Source organism: Silurus aristotelis (genome assembly GCF_946808225.1).
Source record: "Silurus aristotelis genome assembly, chromosome: 7".
Classification (NCBI taxonomy): domain Eukaryota; kingdom Metazoa; phylum Chordata; class Actinopteri; order Siluriformes; family Siluridae; genus Silurus; species Silurus aristotelis.
In genome coordinates, this window is record NC_139580.1 from 10,313,803 (window position 1) to 10,341,008 (window position 27,206).

Here is a 27,206-nt window from a genome sequence, read left to right on the forward strand (position 1 = left end):
CACACACGGCAGCAACTGGAGATGAATTAACAGCACACATCTGGATGACCAGGTGTGGACACACAGGTCATCAATCATGTTTGACCCAATCAGTGTTTCTGGGATCGAGGGAGGCTGGATGAATTTGAAGCGAACTCACTTTGCCAAGACATGTATGAATTTGGTCATCTCAAATAGCTGCAAGAATAACTGGACTCCGTTTGTTGATGAAGTTAATATCCATCTGTCCATTTTCTACTAATTATTCTATATAGGGATGCCAGAAGCCAATCAAAAGGAACTTGGGGCATAAGGTAGGGGACACCCCTGATAGGGTGCCAACACACACTCAATACAGACACAAACACACACTACAGACAGATAGAAAATGTCAGTCAACACATGTGTATGGACTAAGAGGGAAAAAAGCATACACAGACGAAACCCCCAAAAGTATGGACATATACACACAGGGCAGAAAGCAGGGATTTGAATCCTCAAACCAAGGCATGCATGGCAAACATGCTAACCACTATAAATTTTGGAAAACTTTATTATAAGAAAAGGCCATCAAATAGGCAACTGGATTGAATGAACAGCAAGAACAGTTCAATTTTAAAACGATTTAAGATTAGTATATGGCTACACATAAGACAATTCAAAGTGCTAATATTTAATTTTGCAGTGGTGTATTGAAGTAGAACTTTTTCTATCACTAACATTTTTAACAAATTACATATATGGTCAGTTAACTAATCAGACCAGAAAGGGCTAATAAAATGAACTGAGCAGTTGATAAAATGTGCAGATATGCAAATGTTAAGCCTCAAGAGAGGAGCTGATGGCTCATGTTTACAAAACATGAGCTGATTTATTTTTTTTTAAAATAATGTATAGGTTTTTCTCCAGTAAATTTGTAGATCAGTCTAATTAAATATTTGTATACTTTTTTGACCACCCGATCTCAATAGGTCAGCATATAAGCTAAATTAATGGTTGTTTCATATCCATATTCAAAATAGCTATAACTATAAAAGTGATCTGTGGGAGAAAAAGTGGTGGCAGCCACCTGAAAACACAGGACAGGTGGTCTGCTCAAATTATTCCATCTGATAAAACCATTTAGGGAAAGGACTTTAATAGTGGTATTAAAAGGATCATTTATTCTCTGACAGTATAATTCTGTACCACTAAAGTAAAGCCAAAGTAACAGAGAATGATTTCCACGATTCACATTCCTTTATTGGAACCCCTTTTATACTTTCTCTTTAATTCGTTTAAAAGGAATTTATAAATCTTTGCCCTTTGAAGTTCTCATTCCATTGCTGTAAACACATCATGAGGCGTTTGTGAAAGACATTACCTGCATTTCCTGTCATAACCTATTCCACATGCACATGGCAAGCTGTTCATTTTTGGACAGCCATAAAGGCCAGACTGCCAACGTTCAAGCTGCACTCACTGGTCAGTCTGTATGGATGAACACAAATTAAGAATGCCAAGTCTCATTATTACGAAGGCTATAATCATCATCTAAAAGGTTTTATTATGACACAAATGGACTAAAACACTTGAGCTGTGTTTTGTCAAGGTTGCAGTAAGACATCTGAAATCACTTATTCCAATCGTTGACAAATTGTAAAGCATAATCAACTCAAACAAAGTCTGGGGTTTGTTTTGTACCAGAACAAAAAAAAGATAATGGATAAATGAATAGTACCTGGAGGTAGAGAATTCTTTTTAATTTGCTCTCATTACCTTCTCGCCCCCTCACCCAGCTTGTTCTGTGATCTGCCTCGAATTGACTTTTGAAGGTCACTGTAAGAACATCTCTACATATGAATGTGTGGGGGATTTCAAATAAATTTTTACAATGTTCATTGCTCTTTTTCTCCTGTTTTTCATGAAGGCTGTCATACATGTGTCATGTTCCACTTGATAAAAAGACAGTGGCAGCCATCTTCACTAACATAATATTTATTTCAAAGCAACACTGTTGAAGGTGAACATGTTTCACAAGCAGCCTCAAAGCTCAGAGTTTTGTATTCAACAGGAATCCAAGACCATTGAAAGGAACAAATTATGACTTTTATGTGCATCTATTAAAAGCATGGTTTATAGAGCTTTTAAGTATGGTATTATTTACTAGTTATATGGATGGATAGATGGATGGATGGATGGATGGATGGATGGATGGATGGATGGATGGATGAATGGATGGATGGATGGATGGATGGATGGATAGATAGATGGATGGATGGATGGATGGATGGATGGATGGATTGCAGAGACTTAAATGGATGGACAAATGGCTGATGCAGAATAGATTAACAAATGCATAATACTGTGTGGATAGATAAATGGATAATTTAATGGATGTAGATAGATAGATAGATAGATAGATTGATAGATAGATAGATAGATAGATAGATAGATAGATAGATAGATAGATAGATAGATAGATAGATAGATAGATAGATAGATAGATAGATAGATAGATAGATAGATAGATAGACAGACAATAAAATTGTTGGTATTTTTTTGGTATTAAGTAATGATCTAGAGAGCCAATTAAATTCAAATCGCATAAAGTTTACCGATGAAATATGAAATATTCTAATAAACTTTAACTAGACTAGCTAGTAAAATTCAAAGCCCTCGTATTAAAGTACTTCAAAGTCTATTTAAACATATCTTACAGCCTGTACTGTAATGAGGTTTCCAGGGTGCTTATAGCTCTGCACAAATGTCATTGGTAAATGAGCTGCCATTGCTCTATATTCTTAATGGGAATTTTTGTTCTTCTTCTCTTGCTTAATGGAAAAATCCATTGGTGGATAAATGGTTGGTGTGTGAGGCAGAAAGGCAGGCATTATCATCGTGTCTTGCTGGCGAGCCGGTAGCAGCCAAATAAAATATGCCCCCCTGTCTTTACTCTTCCACGCTAGCTCTCGTGTCACCTCCAACCCCTGGCCTTTATTTAAGAATCGGATGCTCCCAGAGAGACAGGCCCCTAATGGAAACAGTTTGTCACTTTTTTAGGAAACATGGCCATGCTTGCCAGAAAGCCTCCATGCTGCGAGAGATGATGGACTTATCCTTGTCCCAGAACCCAACTCAGTTCAAGCTCCACTCTAATCACACAATATTTTTATCAACATCATCTCTGTCCAGTTTGTTTTACCAGACTGCTGAAGTTTACGCATATACTACCTTCTACGTGTTGTAAATTTCCAAGTATATTTAGTAATTTCTAGTTACAGTTCGTGCTAGAATTGAGAACCTCCTTAAAAGGCATCAATTTATGCCGCTGACACTTGGAAAAGTTTACATAAAAAAACAACCTGCATCTCCATATTTACCAGAAAGAACTCTAAAGTCTGGGGGATTGTGGTAGCAACCACAGACCATATGTTGCTCTGTGACCCAAACAAATCTATCCTGAAGTGTAAGCATTGCATGGCACAGGACTGCTATTCCTCCGCACTTCTGCATTGGAAGGTAACATCCAGCAGCTGCAGGCTATTCATCTGAATCAACGAAAACATCTATAAATGGGTTGAACCATATGGTGCTGCTAGTGTTCCTCTGCTGCTAGAGTAGGTACAGAGTTTGAGATAAAACGTAAAAATTCCTTATCTGTTTTTACCGTGTATGTTTTGCTGCAAAGAAGAGATGCATAAATACGAATACTAGTATTGGATATCTGTCCGAAACTGTGTTTATGTACTTATATTTTGTAGTCATAAAAAATGCTCTCAGGCCAATATTAGTCCAATGCAATGTGATACTATGATACCATGTTAGCCTAGTAGACATGTCATGCTAGAAAAAGATAGGTTTTAACAGGTAATAACAGTGATCTGAATGTATTTTGTTTAATGATACCACGCTTAAGCAGATCATATTTGTTGGAATAAAGACTATTTTTTTTATATTTTTACATACAGTGCAAACTGTGCTTTTTGAAAATGATCGAGGTACTACAGCATCTTCCCAAAATGCATGCAACCTGATAAAACATCTTGAACATCAAACTTAACATTACATTTAGTATTCCTGCAGCAGTAGCCAGCTAAGGTTAGAGAACAAAGTCTAAAGATAACCATAGGTGAAAGTGATAATAACAGCAATTCATTGTTCTTGACAATCAGCCAAATGGAAGCGTTTTTCTGAAGTGAAACAAAATCCACACATGTACTGTAATTCAAACTTAACAAAAATTGTCAATTACAATGTTTTAGTTACTACTTTAAAATAATTAATACAATAATAAAATAGTTTTTTAAAAAATTTTATGTAATTTATTAGTACAAACTTTTGAGCCACTCGTGGCTTCTCGCAAACTATCAGATTTTTCCTGAGTTACATATATATATATATATATATATATATATATATATATATATATATATATATATATATATATATATATAAATATATGCAAACACACATGCCCACACATAAAGCAGTTTGACAGCAAATGTTAAAAGAATCTATTAATCATAATTTCTTTCATTCCAGTGGGCAAGTGAAGGAAATCTTTGTATTGAAATAAACTGTCCCTTGCGACTTCTCAAAAGCAAATATCTATTACTCACAGTGAGCATTATCCGAACCAAAACAATAGTTTGATTTGGGCGATCATTTTCACCCAAGAGAATAGATAATAGATAATTGCCACATTGACAGCATCAGGAACAGTGCTACAGTCTCTAGGATCTGGTTGTGGACTTGTTGAAAGAGACCCAGATTGCTCAAATTGAACTGGTTTCATTGATGCTATTTGTATGCTTTCTGTGCTTTTGCATTCTAATAGCTCACCAGTGAAGCTGACAGGGTGTACATTAAGACATTTCGTACATTGTAGCTGACAATGTGGCCATGGTGGAAATTGTGTCCAGGTAAACCAGGAAGGTTACACAGCCTCATTATACCAAGAAGCAATAAATGTGAAAAGAAACTTTACCAGCCATTTGCAACAACCGCTCCTTAAATTAGAATAGCTGACAAAGGTATGAATGGATGAAAGCATTGCCAATGAACACTAAGAGCCATATGTTTGGACATGCTGGATATATTTTTATTGGCTTAAAGACATTATTTTTAACCATTAAAGACTTAAATTATATTAGTGAAGTTAATATCCGTGTATTAATAAATTTTTTAATCCAAATGCATTTAATTGGTCTGTTTTAATACTTTTCATGGTCATTGCACAATTCCAACTGTTAATGTTTTCATTATTATTTTATAATTATAGGGATAGAACAGATTTTATATTTTCTTTTAGAACAAAAAAAATCTTTCTATGAACAGCTTTGATTATATTTTTTTAGAACAAGCCAACGAAAACAAACAAACAAACACACAAATAGATTAAACCAGGTCCAATCTTTAAATATTCACTAGTTCCTTCATTCATTTATCTTTGTAATCTACTTTATTCTGGTCAGGGTCATGGTAGATCTAAAGCCTATCCTTAGAACACTGAGTATGAGGTGGAAATACACCCTCCAACTCCAGTCCATTCCATAGCATTAAATAATCAATGGAAACCAAATGTTGTTGTCTGGAATATTCTATCAATAGATTTTTCTGGCAGTAGTCACTCATATAGTGACATAGTAACATATTGTAACAATGCTTCAATTGGTCACAATTCACACAAGGTAAAATCCCTGCCTGCGGTGCCTGAAAAACACATAAAAACATATTTACAAACTCTGAAAAATAACACAATAATAAAAAAATGCAACAAAGCCTGTGAACGACAGCTGCTAAACATAGAATCAAGATAATCTAAATAAGAAAAGTGATATGCTATGCTCCATAAAGAGTGGCTAACAGAGCGAATGTAAGGTCCCTAAAGAGACAAAAAAAAAACTTTTTAGCAAGGCAAAACAGCAGCACTTTTACTATTCAATGAGCCAAACAATAGCACAGCCAATTTAACTCATGCATGCTGTAGGCATGTGCCTGAGCCCACTGACTTTTTTTGGACTTGTGTTAAACAAAAATACACCATACATTATATATCAGGCATGAAAGAAGGTTCAAGGGCTATAACTAATAGTGCTGTAAAGCCAGTGTTGTACCAGAGAAATTGAACCTGAAACATATCTTCAAACTTTAACCATCATTAACCCTAATTTCTTTTTAAATATATGTGTGCTAACTCACTGAGATAAAACTGAGTTAAGTATAAGTTTGCAATTTCTGAATGTTTTAAATTTAAAGAAAGTAAAGTTAGTGAGTTTTTGGACCACAGATCATATCAGCTTTTATTGAATGCCCCATACCAGATTTATTTTATTTTTTTTACTGTTATAATAATCCCACTCTTCTGGGAAGGCTCTCCACTAGATTTTTTAACATGGCTGTTTAATTATGTGATCACCAAGCAATAAAAACTTTAGTTAGATCAGGTATTGTGTCTTTGTTAGAATGTCTGGGGTGCATTCAGTGTTCCAGTTCATCCCAAAGGTGTTTAGTGGTGTCAGGTCAAGGCCCTGTGCTTTGTGACACAGGTGCTACAGCATTCCTGGCAAACCATGTCATCATTGAGCTTGCTTTGTGCACAAGGGCACTATAAATGCTGGAACATGTTTTGGCTTCTCAGTTCCAGTGAAAGGAAATTGTAAGGTACAGAATGTTAGAAAGATATTTTAGTGTGCCAAATGACAGTGTGTTAGCTAAATAGCTAACTTTACTTGGCTAGTTGATTGTGTTTATCTGTTTAGCACTCTAGCTAGCTACTATTCTCACCACTTTTTGGTGCTATAATAACTTTCCTTTCAACATTGTTGCTGCTTTAATTGTAGGGTTTTTTTTAAACAAAATTATTATGTATTTTCAGTGAGAAAATAATTCTTAATCCTCTCTGGGAAAAAAACAACTGAAAAACATCTTAAGGGTCTAATTGCCACTGTTTCTTTTACATTCTGAAGCTGCAAATGTAAGTAAGCTCATGAACAAATAAACTATGAAATACGTTCGTACTGGAATCTTTGGACTGTGATTTTTAGTCTTGTGCTAATTTGTTGACTGGTGCTGTTTTTTCATTATTTTTATGGGACGTTTTCTGCCCCTTGGATGTCATGTTGCTAATGCAGTTGCAATGATTTAAAAAAAAATAAAAATAAAAGTCACAAATATGAATAATAACAATCACTAAGAGTTCTTAAGAAAAACAAACAGGGTCTTTTTTCCTGTTTACCATTTTACAATGGCATTCAAGGTTATATTAATGAGAAATCCAACAGCGAAGTAGTGAAGACCACATAAAAGCAGCACAAGCCTACAGTCTGCAAGCTGAAAAAAAGCTGCAAAGTTCTACAATATAAAGCAGGTCCGCAAAACATTTGTACTTGGGTATAGCAGCGAAAAAAGAAAGCATCAGGTAATTGAATGGCATTTAGGGTACAGTATGAATGTAAAAATAAAATAGATGCTTGAATGCCACTATAAATGATAAAGATTCTAATAAAGATATAAACGTATGTCCTATAACATTTAGATTACATTTTTCATTTAATGCTCCCCTTCAAGCGCGTTCAACTGCTAAGTAGATGCAGTTGCTGGCTTTACTCAACTTAAACGCAGTGTGTTAATCTTCAGACCCCAGAGACTTCCGAGTGGAAATTGGTGTAAAAAGGCAAACAAACAATGAAAGCATTGAAAGATTTGCTCAGGGCAATAGATATGGAAACATGGCTACACATAATCACAAGTATGTGAGACACTGGGGAGATGACCAATGCCAAAGACATACCTCACTAGGTTAAAGTACTTAGAAATGGAAATTCTGCAGGTGCTCGACAGCAAACACACCCCTGGTTAGTGTTCATCAGCACTGTAATTGTGCTAATTAACAACCAGTTACCCAGCTGATGAGCATGGAAGCTTCAGGGACAATTTGATGAAAGTCTAATGTAACGTTCATGTTATCACGATTGAGCTCATTAACATATCAGTGGTGAATGCTGTTTGATGTTAATTAAAAGAAAGGTCAGCATTCCTGTTGTTCTTTTAGGATACACACTGTTATTTAGACGTTTACCTTAAGACCTGGTCTAATTCCCATTGACGCTGTTCGAGAGAGAGAGTAAACACGCCTAACATAGAGTGATCTCTCTCCAGGGGAAGTTTCTCGGCACGGAGCCCTGTCTTTTTAAGCGCTCTTCACAGGAAGCTGTCAAATGCTTACTGACATTTCCTCCATCCAGTTCATTTGGTTCTAACAAGCCGAGGGAGAGTTAGAGGCCCAAATGATGACAAATGTTTCATCTGATATGCAGCAATACATTTACGTGCTAATAAGATAGCACTAATAGCATTTTGGGTTAGACCACTGGAGCTTAAAATAAAATGTCATTCCTGCTACAGGCCTTTGATTCACTCTTTAATCAAAAAAGAACAATCCTAATTAAATAGAATATATTCAACAAGTTGGGATGATGTGGTTGAGTGCAAAAGTTAGCCTCCCCCTAGGATTCAAATTGAAAGAGAAATTATTTGTGTGGGTTCATTCATTTTGTGTATTTATTTATTTTGTGCTTTGAAATATAACACACACACACACACACACACACACACACACACACACACACACACACACACACTATTTCTCTATCTATTCTCTCTCTCTCTCTCTCTCTCTCTCACACACACACTCTCAAGCAAATCTATAAATATACAGATGTCTATTTTTATTGACAAATCCTCCCTTATCATGAACAACAGCTTTACACACTCTTGGCATCAGTACAGTCAGTTTTTCCAAACATTCAGCTGAAATCCCTTGCCATGCCTTTTGTAAAACTAAGTCAAAGATTCCTTACTAGGTGGTGATTTCATGTCTGATCTTGTGATCCAGTTCATCCCAAAACAGTTCAATAGGAATTAGGTGCATTGACTGGGCAGGCCATTCTATGATATATAACACACCAGCTGAATGTTTGCTCCCTAAATAATGCTTTCAGAGATTAGACATAAGCATTGGGTCATTGTCATGTTTAAGAATGGAATGATAGCCATGTTGATTAATTATTCCTTTGACCTGAAAAAAGTTTCCAAAATTTCAGCTCCAAAAAACCCCCAAACAATAAGCTTTCACATCTACATTTTGACTGTGGTTGTGAGGCAGTCTGCTAACATCTCTCTTGTTCTCACTTATATAAATTCTTCTGTTAGAGCCAAAATGTCCATTTTGTACTCACCTGTCTACAGAACTTTCTTTCAGTCATTCACAGTCCAATTCTTTTCTCTAGTTTGTTGCATATAAACAAAAGTAATATGCACGTGTTTAAAAAATGAAATAAGATTAGATGTTTCCAAACTTTTGTCTGTGTGTATGTGTGTATATGTGTGTGTCTGTGTGTGTAATATATTAAAACACATTTTAAAACATACATATTAAAACAATATCTATAAACAAAAGCTCTTGTATTTTACAAGTATTTAATTGTCATCATTTCTGATTCATTTCACAGTAGATTGCCATTATGCCTGATGTCCCACTAATATGGATCAGAACGCTAATCACTGGCAACAAAATTTACCTTGCAAGTACGACAAGTAACTTATGTGCCATACTACAGACTATGGAAAATAGTGGCAACCTTCATCTCAAAAAGGGATGACTTTTATATAGCCATACTCTTTATCTTTTCTTCATGTCTCTGATGATGAGCTTTATCCTCTTTGCACCTTCAACAAAAAGACACAAATTTTTTTGGGGTAACATTTCAGCTTTGAGATGTGGTGATAAAAACATTGTTTGAATATGACTACTGCCTTAATTTTCGCTCTTTGAGGTGACTGTGTGTGGTGAAAGCATTAGAGAAGTATAGCAGCTTTTTCACTTCAAAGTTTTGATGCTTTTTAAATATAGCACAACAGAAATATATAAAAGACTATAACATAATTTATACAGATTCATGTCATTCTAGAGTAATTAACTTCTGCATCTATAGAGACTATTTTTATCATATAATTTTATTTAAAAACAGACACCTCCAGAGCACACAACCTACCAAATTAAACACAATATATTTGTGTGCTTTTATGAAAGAAAAATAATTAATTTCCTGTTTTGGTGTGCCCCTTGTTTTTCTGTTATCAAGCTGAAGCTAAAACTGAATGAATGCCATGATCATACATGAACCAGAAACAAACCTCTATATTTCAATTTGATCCCCAGAACCAGACAATTCAAAATTGATTAAAAGTAATGAAATGTATTCTGGAACAAGACAAGAATCCCAATGCACAATGCAAAATCAACCGGAAAAACTTTTGAAATCAGAAGCTTTGCCATGAATCTCCTCGTCTTCAAAAGACAGAAGACATCTGGCAGAGTTATAATGGATATGTCAAGAAAAATAGCGAAGATTTGCCAAGCAATCTGGTATAGATAGAACGACTATATAAAACAACGTGCAGAGGGTCAGTTTGGGGCGAATATAACTGCTAAAATGATTCAGAAGCTGATCATATGGTATAAAATACAACTAAACTAAAGGAAAATGCAGACATTTAAACTGATACAGTACCTTTTTTCCAAGCTGCTATGAGTTATTTGGTCTTTCTATGCTTACCCTAAGGATATGCAAACCCTTTGCACTCGGCTATATGCTTGCTGTGCAATTCATATAATGCTGTCTCATGCATTCTGTGTTTTAAGATAAACTGCCGCCTCACTATGGCTTTTGAGACTGTATTAATTGGTTTTGATAGAAAGTCCTCAAGGACATAACTCCGGACAAGAAATGGCAAATAAATATTCAATCACAGATGTCATAAAATTAAATACGTGGGAATTTAAAACAAGCGCTGTGTGCATGACATTAGCAAGTATTGCTCTTCTTTTCTTTTTCTTTTTTTTTTTGCTACTGCTTGCAATAATTAATCACAAGAGGTGGCAGGCTCTCTCCAGCAGAGCAACAGCTGTAAATCCACAGTGGCTCAGTGAGACAGGTGCCCTCCAGCCGGTTTCTGTCTACTGCTCTGGTAATGGTTTCTTTCTTGGTACTCTGGAAAATCAGCTTGCACCCAAAACCCTTGTTGCACCACCATCTCATCTTTACTAATTTTAGAATTTCAGCTGAGCGTAAATTAGACTAAAGTGTCACTTCTCCCTACTGAATTGCATCATGGTATGGTTTCCAGAAAAAAAAAAAAAGCCTGAAAGCTAAAAAGTGCCTTTGAGGTTTAAAAGAAGCTTTACTGTTGTCCTTTTACCCTTTATTCTTATCTTTAAAGAGGTCTGAGTATATGTGATGTGATGTAATGACTGATGTCAGTTTTATGAGTCATGCAAGTCTTGCTTGTCTTTTAGCCATACAGTTATACCGCTTATTTGTTCTTAATTCCTTTCATCTTATTTTAATGACATCACAAACACATATTTGGTTGAAACACTAATAAAAGCGAAAGAAATGATGCAAAAGTGGCAATAATGTTCAGCATAGCATAGACATTTTGTAGATTGTTCAACATCCAGGGTAACACTTTACAGTAACAGTACATAAATAAGCATGTACTAATATGTAAACTAAATGCTACTTTATTATTTAGTATAATTCAATTCATTTTTATTTGTATAGTGCTTTAAACAATGAACATTGTCTCAAAGCAGCTTTACACAGATAATGCAGTGATAAAGAATGAATAAGAATGTTCTTTATAAGTGTAAGTTTGTCCTGGTGAGCAACTTACGAACTAATGATGAGTTAAGGCATATACGAATCAAGAACTAACCTTAACTACACCACGAGTCACATGAACTCATGTGTGAACAACTGCTACCTTTTTTGCGTTAGTATATGTGTGTTAATTTATTTATTAATTAACAGTTTTGATTAAGCTAAATGTATCTTGCTCGTTGAGAAAGAATATGAATTAAGAGTGCACTATTTAAAATACATTACAAGCATCTAAATCACATATCATTCAGTGCCATTTGGTGGTTTGTCAAGAAGTTCAAGAGCAGAGCTGCTGTGCTTACATATAAACTGTTCATTATGATATAAAGACTGATTAGTACTGACACGATAAACCAGTCCACAGAATAGCCACGGTAAAGCAGCAGAAAACCATCATCTGTTGGCTAAAGCTGATTTGTAGTTTGGAAAGTAACGTCTGCTTTATAAATACATGTTAGTGTTGTACTTTACTCATGAGGACAATGGAGCAGTGCCTTGTGGACCAGGCCACTGTAACCACTTAAGGTGGGTAGAATAGATGAGAAAGGTAGGAATGATCAGGTGTAAACAGGTGTTTATTATTGCGCCTTTGTGCATTCCATTAGGAGTATAATTCAGCACCATCCAATGGTGTTTGTAATGTATTTTAAATAGTGGACTTTTAATTCATATTCCTACTCACAGAGTAAGTTATATTTAGCTTAACCTAAAGTTAATTAATACATTAATTAAGAAGCATATTCTAACATGTAATTAAGGTAGCCATTGTTCACGCATGAATTCATATGACTCATGGTGTAGTTAAGGTTAGTTCTTGATTAGTATATGCCTTAACTCATTATTAGTTCATATTTAAGTAGCAATAATTTATATATTAGTAATTGCTTTTTTATGTAATGTTATTGTAAAGGAAAACCACATATACATTTAAAAAAACAAAAAAAAACCCCAGAAAACAGAAACAAAGTAGAAATACAGTGTACTGAACATATCATAAAATTGTTAATGGTACATAGATAGCTAGTTAGCTTTATCTAGCTAACCTAGCATCCAACAGCTCTCAGTTTATTGGTTTCACTCTGCAAATGCAGAAGAGTAATTTTCTAGTTGAATAGTTGTTAGTAGTTTTTGTCACTGTTATAGATTATCTCTGAGGAATTATTTGCCATAAGAGAGACTATGTATAGTAAATAAGAGCAAGATTTAGAAGTTGCACCTGTGAGGAGGCACCTTTATGTAGCCATAGTCTCTATCCTCTTTTCATCAATTTCCTGGTAATGAATCCATCAACAAAAGGCAGGACATTTTTGGATAACTTTTCAGATAGGAAATGGTGTGGTGTTCTCTCACCGCACTTAAATACATTATTTCAGTGTGACTAGCACCTTTATTTTCACTCTGTGAAGCATTGTGAGGAGACTGTGTTATGTTAGAGTTATGTAATATTTTTTTTTGTGCTGCCCTGTACTGTATTTTACAAAACAAAAATATTTCTGTCAGAAAAAAATACTGGAATAGGTGGGGGTTTTTCAGCTTTCTGTCCATTTTTAATGAACCTGTGCCTAATGACCTTGTCATTGAAAATGGACAGAAAACTGAAAAAACATCACCTGATCCAGTATGGGTGAGTAGGTGCCCACTATAGCCTCAGATTTTTGTTCTGGGCTGAAAAGGATGACATTTATGCCCATCCTCCTCAACGTTCCAAATGCTGTGTGTTCTGAGATGTTTACCTGTTCACATTGGATGTAAAGTGTGGTAATAGGAGTTAACAAATACTTCCTGTCTTGACTCAAACCATTCTGGCCATTCTCCACCAACCAAGTCTTCCTGCCAACTTATGTCAAGCAAGGATCAAGAGTTGGAAACCAAGATTAAATTCAAGTAAGCTTTATTTGCCTTAGTACATGAAGCAGGAGCTTCCAGAGGGGCAAACACCGAAAAATGGGTAGAGTACAAAGCATAGGAAGTCCAGGGATGCTCTATAGTGCAAACTGCAGATTAGATAGTGAGCGAATAGGAACGGGTGGGGGGCGGGGTGGGGGGGCCTTAAAAAGGGGAGTGTAGATTGGAGACAGGTGTGGGTGATTAGTAGGAAGGATAGGTTGAGCGAGTGTGCTGAGTGCAAGAGGGAGGCATGGCTGGTGGTTCTCTGACAACTTAGCTACTTTGCACTGGATTTTGTTTTTGTTTTCTTGCACCATTCTGCAAAAACACTGCCTCTGCATGATTGGCTATATGGCTAACTGTATGATTACATAAATGAGTAGGAATACAGTTGTGAGTAAATATTTTTATTTAAAAATCTGCTATTATGAGATGAACTAGATAGAAACACTTACATAAACATGATAGAAAGATAGAAATACTAACATAAACATGTTGTAGGATGTAGGTCTAAAACATGCAGTATATTGATGCTATGCATTTCAATGTTATACATGTTATTGTATGTTTTTATTTCATTTCTTTTCAAAATAATGCTGTGCAACATTAATCAAATTTTTAAAGGAATAAATCAACTTTGTAGCTGTACTTGACATTGTGCTTTGTTTTGTTTTGTGTCTATGTGTATGTTGAGAGATATTTTGCTGCCATGAGTTATAAGAGTTAAATTAGGTTAGCGGGGTCAATTTTCAGGATCTCCCCAAGAGCCTGCGACTCCCAGAGGTCAGCTCAGCTGTCAAAAACCACTGAGACTAAAGCATTTCCAGGCAGAGTTGATCACTGAGAAGAACCTGCTTCATTGATTTGTTTCATTAAAAGTCCATCCATAAAAGTGAGGAAACAGCAGCACTCTCAGACATTAGCGTTTACTCCTGGCTTAATCTGGTGGCAACGCGTAAGGCTGTATATAAACAGCGGCCCTGCAGCAGCTGATAAAACCGCTGTTTCATTCTGCAAGTGCTGTGAAATTTACCTTCCTAAGAATATGAGCAAACATTTGAATAGGCAGATGTAATTAAATGCCAGAGATATTGAACTTGCATTGGTATTTATTAAACGGAGTGATAATAAAGAAAGGAAAAAAATGAAACGGAAATAATACGTGCATATCGTACAGATATAATACCTGTTCTGTGTGAGGAGCTCATTCATCCTGGCTGTCGTACATGGCGTGGCATGACTACAATGAAATCAGACAGGCGCATCCATCACTGCTTTACTAGTGGCATCCACTTAGTGTTTTCTATTAGTTTATTTTCTCTCTGTGCTCATTTACACTCACTCTCAAGCGCTTGTGCCCAGTCATTTCATATCACTGCTAGAGTTTGTGTCCTCACATTCACCAGTCTTTCACTCAAAAATAACTAAAAAGGGAAAGTGCTTCCTGTCAGGCATGACTGTTAACAACTAGGTGAAAAACATATTAGATTCTCCTGGACAGGGGTGTAGTCAGAGATGAACTGTTGATCAGTTCCAGCGTGTGTGGCAGAGAAAAAGATTATGTCAGGATGATTCTTGGGAAACAACAACTCTTTATAACAGGAGCAAAAAAGAAAACAGTGGGCCAATAGCACAAACCTCAGCTGACGGAGTGTGAAAAAAGGCTGCTGAGATGAAGACTGACCCTAAACATGTCTTACAGTAAAACTGACTGCTTCTAGTTGAAGGTCTGACACCTAATTTAAGAGCTTAGAGTCCCTGAGGTGCTGCCATTTGCTGCAAATTCCAGAGACAAGGGTTTATCACAGGTAAAATTGAGGACATAATATACTTTAAGTCTACTTATTCACCACCTGGAAAAACATGATCCGTGGAATGATGCTTAATCCCAAACATCCTGCGAAGGATTTTGAGGAAATAGATAATCCTTCCATCATTCATCATGCTAGCAAATACTGCAGCTTGATGTTGCCAAACACGTCTTGTTTGTTTTTGTTAAACTGCCATGTTCTCTGCAGAATAGCTAAAGCCCTCTATTTGATTTGATGAGATGCTGTCGCTATGCAGCAGAAGAAAACTAGTCGATTTCCTGTTTGTGTGGTGGGCTGGAAAAACCCACTGGACATCACTCAGGCGGAATTGTTTTAGTCAAAAATTATGCGCCATGCCCACCAACGGCAGTTTAAAAAATGAGAAATGTAGAACAAAAAAAAATAATCTGGGATTATTTTGTAATGGATGTAAGAGGCAGACTGCGATCAGTCATGTAAGACGTCAGTCATGTAAGAAGATGTTGATGATGCAAGTCATTAGCCAATTTCCTGTTAATCTTTGATTAATTGTCTGTAATGTGTTTAACAGATTGTGTAGATTAGAATGAGCAAATATATAGAGATGACATCTAAGGACTCAATCTATTTCTAAAATTAGATGAGCATACAAAATGTATTGCTCTTTTTTATTCAAATGAAGGATATAATAATAATAATTATTATTATCATTATAATTATTATTATTATTATTATTAAACTTTGAATGACTGAAAAATAGATGGCACTACTTACTTCCTGTCTTGCAAATACTTGTAAGTTTAATTATTAATTTTTCAAACTATCAGCAGTCAGTCAATTAAGGACACTATAGTTTTCAAATCCTGTAGGCATTCCTTTTATTTCTCAACTGGTGGTAAAAGCCCTGGCTTTCATCCCAACCAAATGCAAGCACTTTTGAAAGCACTGTTTCAGTCGTAGTGGTAATTTCCAGCCCGCTGCGTGGCAAACATTTTAAATGACCTGTCACCAAGATTAATCCTGGCCAAGGCCTCTTAGGTTTCTCAACTGTGACTCCATCTAACTCCCAACATTATGTACTGTTTGGAGCTATTATGGTTTAATATTGTAGGCAGATGACTGTGTGCAGTACTGAATAATGTCAGGATGAAAGGTCAAAGCCATCAAACTGACTGGCATTAGTTGAATGGCAAAGAGCCTGCTCAACAGCAAGGTTTAAGGCATCTATAATTAAACATCGGAAAAAATTTTAAAGGCCATTGATATAGCAGGGGAAAAGAAGGTGCAGTGTGAGCAACGTAGTACACATTGCAGCACATAGGTTCCCTATGGTTTTTAATACACCTCTCTGTCAGTGCAAACAATACGATCAAACTCTATTACGTCTGAAAGTACTCCCGTCCATCAAGATGCATCAGTTCCGTGGACCAAATCAAAAGTGAGCAGTGAAAGTCAAGCAAAAAAAATAATTAGAAATTCTGAAATGGTAAATGAGTCCATTGAAAAGCACAATTAATCCCCTATAAGAGAAAAAAAGGAAGAAAAATGATACTGTTCAAAATGACAACATAATGATAGCCTATATTGTATATAATAAATGCTTTATATTCATAGGTTATAAGCTTTGATCCATGTAGATATCTTATCCATGTTATATTTCCCCAACAGTGAGGTGACTCTAATAGCTGTGCCATTTGAAGAACATGTCACATCTAATACACCCTTCATTATTAACGATCTCTGTTTCACTTTCCTTCCAGAAGGAGCCAGAATACACTTGCCGACACTGCTCTCTTTTTCTTTCTCTATCTGTCTCCCTATTGCTCCAAGCTTCAGATACAGATCTCATCCACCATCCACTGTAGAAAATACGAGAACAATGTCGGCTTTATAATAGTATTATGAAAGACAACGCTCTATTCTTTCACTGATGGTGCTTTGATTCTCTGTTTCTTTTTAATATAACAGATAAGTCCTGCCAAGCAATCAGAGATCACTGTCAGTCATGTTATCAACGAGGGGAAAATTTCTGCAAAATCCTTTTCTTTTGTCATATATCTCACCTAGGATTGTCTTCTTATCATTCATTTGATGAAAAAAAAAAAGGGTTCTGGATCCCACCAGGGATCATGTCTTATCTTTGCAGAAGGTGCCATTTATATTCAACCCACTTGCATTTACCTTAAAGTTAGACTAGCTTTTTAGGACGAAATGGCAATGGTGTGACTATGATAAACTATAGCTGGTTGACAAATAATTAGAAACCAAGAAGGGCCCCACTTTATGTGAGTGCAGTTAGTTTTATATCATGCAGCTTTTGGAGGTCTGTCATGATGAGTTCCTCTGCACATTTGTCATGCAGATAAGATCAATGCACGGACTGTGTTTCCCAGCTGTGAATTCTCTAGTGCAGATCTAGTGGCTAACCACTGGGGAAAGGCTGAATTGGATGAGAAAAACTCAGAGAAACGCACAGTACATTTCAGATTTTTTGACTAGTTATAGAAAAGCCAGCTTCTTACAATCCCTCTAAATGTGAAGGCTACTTTTTTCATGCTGTGGGTATGTTTGTTTAACCCAGGTTTATGTACAATACATCTAAATGAAGGTAATTATATATTTTTTGCTGCTGAGTCATTGTTCATATTATTCCAATTAACATATTATTCCAATTTTACTGCATTTTTAAATCATAATAGAGATGTAATGCACATTTAGTGTTATTTACCAATACTAAGAATAAAAGGGAAAAAGTGTGTGGCAGCCTGGGGAAAACCTTTTACATAGTCAGACTGACATTTTATAGTCAAATAGTCAAATGTTTGTGGTCATCTGACCGTCACACTCATACCTGCTTGTTGAGCATCCCATTCCTGGTTTAGTCCCATATTTTTCATTATAATAACTTGCAGGCTTTAATTCAATTCACGTTTATTTCTATTGCGCTTTTCAAAGTGGACATCATCTGCAAAGGCTTTTCACTAGACTTTGAAACATAGCTATGGAAATGTGCTCAGGGATTAAGGCTGTGGGTTATTGTTGGGAAGGTTGGGGGTTCAAGCCCCTGTATCACCAAGCTGCCCCTCTATGCTCCAGTGGTGCTGTATCATGGCTGACCCTATGCTCTGACCCCAACATCCTAACATCAGTGGAATATGAAAAGAAAGAATTTCACTGTGCAGTAATGTGCATTAAAGTGGCAAGTATAAGTATAAAGTATAGAAAGATCTTTTTGTGTGATCAACAAAAGCATTAATGTGATCAGATGCTGATGTGTTCCTGTTCATCCCAAAGGTGGTCAGTGCGATTTAGGTCAGGGTTCTGTGATCAACCTTTGCAAAGCTGTGTCTTCCCGGAAAAGGATTTATGCATAGGGGAATTGTCATACTGGAACATATTTTGGCCTTTTAGTTCCAGCAAAGAGAAATGTTACTGCTAGGCTTTCTAGACAATTGTGTGCTTTGAACAGCAACAGGGTAATGGGTAGGAGTCCACAGAAAAAAATAAAAAGTAATTTTTGTTCAATTTTATTTATTAAAATCTGAATTTATACCTCTGAATTAACTCCAAAAAAATTGCATTGAATCAGTTGGAGTTAGTTAATCTATTTGTGGTGGCTCAGTATTTAAGGCTTTATGGTACAATTCAGAAGATTGTATGTTCAAATCCTTGGGTTGCAATGTTATATCCTGCATTGAGCAAAGGTACTGGATTATACCATTAAAACGTGTACCTGTAAACATGTTTTATAGCTGTTCACTGTAAACTTTACACTACCCAAATTAGCAGTAAATAACTGTATGTAATCTATAACATCTATAATACATATTAGCCGTTTATATATTAGGGCTTCAAATAAATAATGTCTCGATTTTGTATTAATGTACTAAACACTCTTTATTGTAAGTGAGTAGACAAGCATTAGAAATCACAGTCAAATACAGTCTGCCTCAATGTATTTTCTTTTTCTTTTTTCTTTGCATATCCCCTACAGCAAAATCTTACACTTACCTAATTGTTATACAAAGGTGTTTCTTCCTCTGAATAAGGGACTATCAATAACAATGTAATATATGCTGCAGGCTACACTCTTGCAAGAAGCTGGAGCACAAAAATGCAATCAATATTGGTGTAGTTGTGATGTCAATAACAATAATGAAATAACAAGGTCAGAATTAACATGTGACAGTCATTCCTTTGGATAATGGACATTGATAGAGTTTCTACTTCACAGGTTCCTAGAGCACAAATCGACCCCTGGCTCAGATAATTGGAGGGGAAGTGGCTGCCTGTCTGTCTTCTTTGCTGACAATGGAATTATCTGAAGACAAATTGAATTAAATCCTATATTAGGTAGGCATTAACTTTAATTCAACCTCTCAAGCTGGGCTGAGCAAAAACAAGTTTAAAATAAGCTCTTCCTTTGGTTTTCTTTGTTTAGTTAGTGGTGAATTTAGCATTGATTGCAAATGTCATTGTAGTGAGTGGTCCAAGGACTTTGTTTGTGATATATAAATACCAATAAAATGCACTCGACAAAACAGATAAGCATCAGAAACAAGGATGTCTGCTCAAATGTATGACTTACTGTACTACGCCAGAGACACAGATTTGTGGATGCTCATCCTACACAATAGCTAACAAGTTTATGTCTGCATTTGAAACCTTTGAAAGGGAACCCTTTTTTGTGTGCCTTCGATGAGATTCGCTAAAGAACTCCTATCAAAAGGTTCACAGAATCTTTGCATCACTGCTAGGGGACATACTTTACTCAGGGGTGCAATTACAGCACAGAGAGGAAAACCTGGGATATTATAAGAACCATTTTTTATTTATACCATTAATGAAAATAAGGAGGGAAAAAGACAGCGGAAATGAATAATTCATTACTAAGATATATGACACAGATTCACTGTTATTGGCATTCCTGGGTATAATACTTCCTGCCACAACGTCAACTTGCAAGGTTAATTACAATGAGTCTATATCTATGCTGTTAAAGATAAAAACATTTTGAAAGTGATCCATCCTCCACGCATATATGCGTGGAGGATGGATCACTTTCAAAATGATCCATCCTCCACGCATATATGGCAATTCATTGACTACATATGCTCAAGATAGACAGGGCCCAGACAACAGGTTTATGTCCAGGTTAATTTACCAAACTAAGGTGGAAATACCAAAATACAGGGTCTTTGTTCTTATCTAGTTGGGCATTTCAAGGTTAAATCCCTGTATCCTTAAATTAGCTAGCCCTGTAAAGCAGATTATTCAACAAATATTGTGTTATATGAATAGATTTCACTTGACTTGGCTCAAATATAAACGTACTACAATGAACATAAGAGTATAAAGGTTGTTGGATTTTTTTCATGCCATAACTGTTCTTTATTAAATATCATGCAAAGAACAAACCACATGGTGCGTGCAGTTTGAGAAAAATAATCAGGGACCGCAAATCTTGATATTTTCAAATAACAGCATGCCCTTAAATGTTTTTATTCTTCTAAAACCACAGCAATCTGCGAATGATTATATGTTTCAGTATATAAAAGAATGACACGTCATACTTTTATACATTGTTAGTTTTGATGTTGTGAAAAGTCCACAAGTCAGTGCTTGTAATCCTACTTAAAACTGTATAAACGCTAAAAACACTCGAAACACGCTTTCTTTGTTTTATTGAAGTTGATTAGAGCTGTCACAGAATCAACAGATTCTGACCAAACAAATTTAGGAATGCAACAGCACTGTGAAAAAAATATATATATAATTGTTTTAACATTGGTTAGTTTTACAAACAGATATAACTGTTTGTTTTTACAATAGATGTCTAACCTTTTAGCAGACGGATGTAATAGTTACTTTTAGGTTTCCATCTAAAAATTCATCCTGTCAGTGAATGATAATAATGGATATTTTTCCATGTAGGTAACAACTGAATGAAATCTAATTGTGTGAATTCAGTTGTAAGAAAAGAAACTGGAAAAAAAAACAAAAAAACAGATTTACCCCCAAGAAATGCTCTTCGGAGCAGATAATTGTACGTCAGTCTTTGTCCATTGTTATGCTTCTTGGTCAATTTTTTCCACTATCTATTTCAAAATTTATTTCCAACTGATTTGCCTGTGTAGCGTTTCAAAGCACACTAATTAATTGCAGCTCAAATCAATCACTGTTGGTGAAGTGACAGACTGATTTTGGTCAGGGAAATAAAAAGTAACCTCCGGAGACGTTCTGTAACGTTACTGTCTTGAAACGGTCAGTAAACAGGTTCTAAGTGCATTGTGGAGTTTATTTGAGATATTACACAGATCTGTGTGCATTATAGCATTTTTATATGCCCAAGTGACACAGTAATGGAAAATGGCTCTAGTTTTGTGGTTTATAGTATTATAGATATAATGCATTTTTATTTATGTATTTATTTAATTAAATTTTAATTCAGGAGTCTCTAATTAAATTACGCTGGCTACATTACAAAATTATAAATGAAACACATTTGAGAAATGTTTTGAACACAAATAATATTAATGTTGGTACACAATTACTTGAGGCCTTGTTCTGTGATAAACCACAGAGTCTACAGGCCCCAACCTTGTGCACACACAATTACTATAGTCAAACATACATTCTCCAAAGACCCCAGTGATCAGACACACACACACACACACACACACACACACACACACACACACACACACACACACACACACACACACACACACACACACACACACACCTAAATCACATTCTCATTCAGGTCAGGTTAGAGATCTCAGTGTTTGGATCACCCTAGAGGGAATGTACAGCTATAGATTCAATACTAGAAATAGGCCTCATTTATCAACATTTTAGTACCATTGTGTGTGTGTTATTTATTTATTTATTTATTTTGCAGGGCAATGCTAAATAAAAAATCCCACCAGACTTACATGTTCTGGTAACACTGATGTTGTGTCTCTTGTTTATGTGTTAATAAATGCAAATTACTCATAAATTAATGAGCAAGTTCACACCACACCTCCTTCACTTGTAGTGACACTCACAAAAGTCCATTAGAGGGAAAAAAAGATCACAGACAAAAAAATCACTACATTTCACTACTAATAGAGAATAAGTGCCATTTAACTATACCATGGACTCAATCTTTCTGCAAAGCAGCTTAACCATTGCATTGCATCACTCACTTTAGACACAATTAAAAATTTCACCTTCAACTAATTCGTCTTGAAGCGTTTACCAAATTCGTACATATATTTGGAATAGATAAGTGATTTAACTTTAAATACAGAGTATTTCAGTAGATTTAGGAGTTCTTGAACGATTCTGATTATCACAATGGATCACAAAACGATTAATATGTCTTTCAAATAAACGTCATGTCTTCAGACAGCAAAAAAGATCCGCAAAAAATCAATTGTGTCATATCTCATAATATGTGTTTCCTTTCAGCCTGTCTTGTATCCTATACAAACCTTAATAACCTGCTGTCTGACTTGCTGAGCAACAAAACATCTGTCTCTGATGCATCTTAGCTTCAATTCGCTCTGCTGCCGAACAAATAAAGCCGAACATGAACAAGGGATTCAATTCTGAAAAATAAAAAATTTAAATTTTTGTAAATCAGAGCAACTTTGTGATTGTTAAATGAAATTTTGTTCATTATTATTATTATTATTATTATTATTATTATTATTATTATTATTATTATTATTATTATTATTATTATATAGGAGCTTAGTTTATACGATATAAGGTCTCAGTTTATAGCGAGTATCTCATTAGGTTATAGCTAGTCCTGACTTCGAACTCTACAAGGAACTGGCTCATATCTGACCATGCCCCCTTTTGTCTACTCAGCATCATCACTGCAGCTGAAACCACTAGATTTCCATTAATACAGTATTTAAATATTCCTACAGTTTACAATTAAACACATATTTTCCAGATTGAGCTTAAATTGAGCTAAAAAGCCAAAAAAAAAAAAACTAAATTCTGATTGATCATACAGTAAAAAATTACCTTTTTATCCAATAAACACCTAATTTAGCTGATTTATGACAATATTTGTTTATTAGACATCTACTCAAGGGATTTATTTGTGCATTATTACCACAGTGACATTCGAGTGTCCCTGTATAATAAAGGTGATCAGAAGCAGCTGAATGAATTTTTTTATTACAGTACGGACAGGAAAGCCACGTGCATAATTTAGGATTCTTCTCAGCCCCTTACAGTTTGAGCCGCTCCCATCTGGCTGACATTTTTTCATTTCAAGGACCAGAAGGGACACGTATAAAAGTCTCTTTGTTCACCACATTGTCCAGGTGGTAAATAGCTATAGGTAAGAGATCTGAATACTGAGTACATTATTGTGATGCTGCTTGATTACTGATTTGCACTACAACAATGCTTTGTATAGTTATAATATATATTTTATGTCTTTTACATATGGAGATGTCAAAGGCAAACTTTACACAAACTATCTATCTATCTATCTATCTATCTATCTATCTATCTATCTATCTATCTATCTATCTATCTATCTATCTATCTATCTATCTATCTATCTATCTATCTATCTGTCTATCTGTCTATCTATTTGTCTGTCTGTTAAGCTTGACTCATTATTTTTATTATTATTATTTTCCATTACTGTCATTGGACTAGCTAGTGTAAATAAAATAAATAATGAATGAGTCAGGTGAAAAAATAAATAACAACAGAAATAACAACAAAACGTATTTCTTGTAACTATTTACATTCTTACAGAGAAATGCTAAAGTACGTATTATATACCAATTTTATCAAATAAATGATTCTTAGAATTTATAATCCCTAGTTTTTTTGTTTGTTTGTTTGTTTGTTTATAATAATAATAATATTAATAGGTAGAAGAAGGTCAAAAAATAGATTTCAGCTCTTGCATAGTGACTTATTTGGACAAATAAGAATGCTGAATATTTCCTTTGTTAAGTATGGTGTGACATAATCAATTTGAGATCCCAAGCATGAGAACTAAATGAGAAAGAAAATCACCTATCCCGAAAAAAAGTTTTTTTGTAATCTGTTATTTAATTTAATTTGATTTGCAGTTTGTGTTTACAGTAAGCTTTCAGAATTATTTTTATAATAGCATTGATTCATTTTCCTCTCCGATGAATAAAATAATCTAATTATGAAGCTATTTTGCAGCTAGTGGACAAGACCTCTTAAAAGTACAGATGACATCATATATTCGTGTAATTAACCCAATAGTAAAACCTTACTAAACTCTGACAAGATTAATGCCAATTCACTTCTTTCAACATAAACATGAGCGCAAACAAACATTTAAATCAACACAGCAACACAAAATCAATGTTTCGTAATGACAAAAACATATTAGTCACACGTTCTCAGTGAACTCTATTGAAATCCTGTGAGTGAACATAGACAAATATATATGAGCTTGTAATGCTCTGCGTAGAGGAGGGTTCCAGATACTCTAGAGGTGTTTCCAACCATGTAACCATGTTAGACATGACAGAAAATGTCTCAGTGCTGTTAATGATTTCCACTGAATAGCAATTGCGGTGGTACAGATCATTTGAGAGCAGTAATATGCCAAGGAATCTACAATGTTTAATAATAATAATAATAATAAAAAAAAAAAGATCTGTGTTGAAATAGAGCATGTATCTCTCTGTTATACTGTAGCTATCTGCCCATCTATATTGATATCATTATCATCACTATTATCCATCTATTTTTATATAGTTATCCTACACAGGGATACATGAATCCTATCCCAGGGAACTCTGTGAAAAAGTCAGGGTACTCCCATAGACTAGGTGCTAACCAACCACAGGGCACAACTGCACACCCACTCACACATACTGTCACACACACACACACACACACACACACACACACACACACACACACACACACACCCATTCACACATTATGGACAATTTGGAAATGCCCATCAGCCTGCAAGGCCTGTATTTGGAATGAGGAGAGGAAACCGATGTCCCCGGAAGACACACCTGAAGCACAAGGTGAACATGCAAACTCTATGCACACAGGGCGGAGGTGAGATTTGAACCCCTGGTGCGAGGCTAATATCGATCTGTTCACAAAATCTATCGTGTCACAAAACATGTTATCAAACCAGATGAGCAATCATTTGGGGTGATAATTCTGGAGTCGACTTTCTGTCTATTATAGCCAGCCTATTTACTATTTGATGGTGATGATTCTATCTATCTATCTATCTATCTATCTATCTATCTATCTATCTATCTATCTATCTATCTATCTATCTATCTATCTATCTATCTATCTATCTATCTAGCTATCTAGCTGTCTGTCTGTCTGTCTGTCTGTCTGAACCCATGATTAGTATTGCTGTAATTGGTTGGTCTCTGTCTCTCTGTCACAAACTTCAGTTATAATCAGTTACTTTCCGTAATACAAAATCTCTCACATCTCACACAATATAATTTTTTGTCAAGATGAAACATTTGAGGCGCAGCTCGCCATCGCACGAGCAAGCATCACGAGCTGCACGTATTGCGCGTTTATGTTTGCGTCTTTCAGCAGCTGGACTTTGTTCATACCGCGGCTTATTTCCACAGAACGCGCTCGAGCCACTCACCTGAGAACAGCAGCTGCGTGAAGTACAAAGCCGTCAGGTCCATTCTCTGTGCCTGTCACGAGGATCTCTAATCCCGACTCATATATGTTCCGCTCATATATATATATAACCACCAAAGCTGTGGCAGAAGAGGCTTCCGATTAGAAACAGACCGGAGCCGCTCCAGGGTCCGAGCGCTGAGAATCAGACGCGCGCGCCTCTTTGACGAGTTGCACAGGGCTTCAGTGAAAGTTGCCCATGCTGGGGTTCCAGAAACTCATACATAAACTCAACTTTTAATGCATGCACAGAGCCACAAACGAGGCGAATCTCATACTGTCAGCGCATCACAGCTGAAACGCCGTCAAACGCATCACAGAGAGAGAGAGAGAGAGAGAGAGAGAGAGAGAGAGAGAGAGAGAGAGAGAGAGAGAGAGAGAATATGAGAGTGCGCGCTTCTGTTTGAGGCAGGAAGACGGCGAACGTGCGCGCGTGAGAAAAAGAGAGAAAGAGAGAGAGAGAGAGAGAGAGAGAGAGAGAGAGAGAGAGAGAGAGAGAGAGAAAACGTGTTGGAATACGAAAAATAAATAAATAATTAAAAATGAGAGAGAAGTAAGACAGGTGCAGCGAGCCCATCGCTTGAAAGTGGCCCTGAAATCAAAATAGATGTTTCAGAGCTTTTTTGATCAGTCACCTAGTGTCTAGACACCCATTGAATAATATACTAATAACAAATTATATATATATATATATATATATATATATATATATATATATATATATATATATATATATATATATATATATATATATACTGTACTGCAGTACAGTAGCTCGTCTGTTGGATCGGACCACGCGAGCCAGCCTTTTCTCCCCACGTGCAATCAAGGTTTTCCCGGTCTGCAGTGATCAGTAAAAGTGGTGAACTGGTGACAGGGTCATGGGCGGCCAGGGCTCATTGAGTCCGATCTAACAGATGAGCTACTGTAGTGTAGCTCAAATTTAATGCTGTTATGCTATATATATATATATATATATATATATATATATATATATATATATATATATATATATATATATATATATATATATATATATATAAAACGTATTATATTACATATTATATTATAACCATCCCCAGCCACTCTCAGTGCCGGTCCCAAGCCCGGATAAATTGGGGAGGGTTGCGTTAGGAAGGGCATCCAGCGTAAAACA

General features: G+C 35.7%; 1 protein-coding gene across 4 annotated transcripts in view; it reads right to left on the bottom strand.

The window, feature by feature from the left end:
* The window catches only part of gfra4b (GDNF family receptor alpha 4b), a 68,166-nt gene extending 41,695 nt beyond the window's left edge, over positions 1–26,471 (bottom strand). For 3 of the 4 annotated variants that reach the window (XR_014534451.1, XR_014534452.1, XM_083547130.1), the window contains exon 1: positions 26,013–26,467. Coding sequence is in view for 1 of the 4 variants with exons in the window: in XM_083547130.1 (XP_083403256.1) it covers positions 26,013–26,055 (43 nt within the window). In the remaining 3 variants the exon portion in view is untranslated. Of the gene's footprint in view, positions 1–26,012 lie in introns of all 4 variants that reach the window. The other variant, XR_014534450.1, reaches the window with a different exon arrangement.
* Between the last annotated feature and the right edge of the window lie 735 nt (positions 26,472–27,206).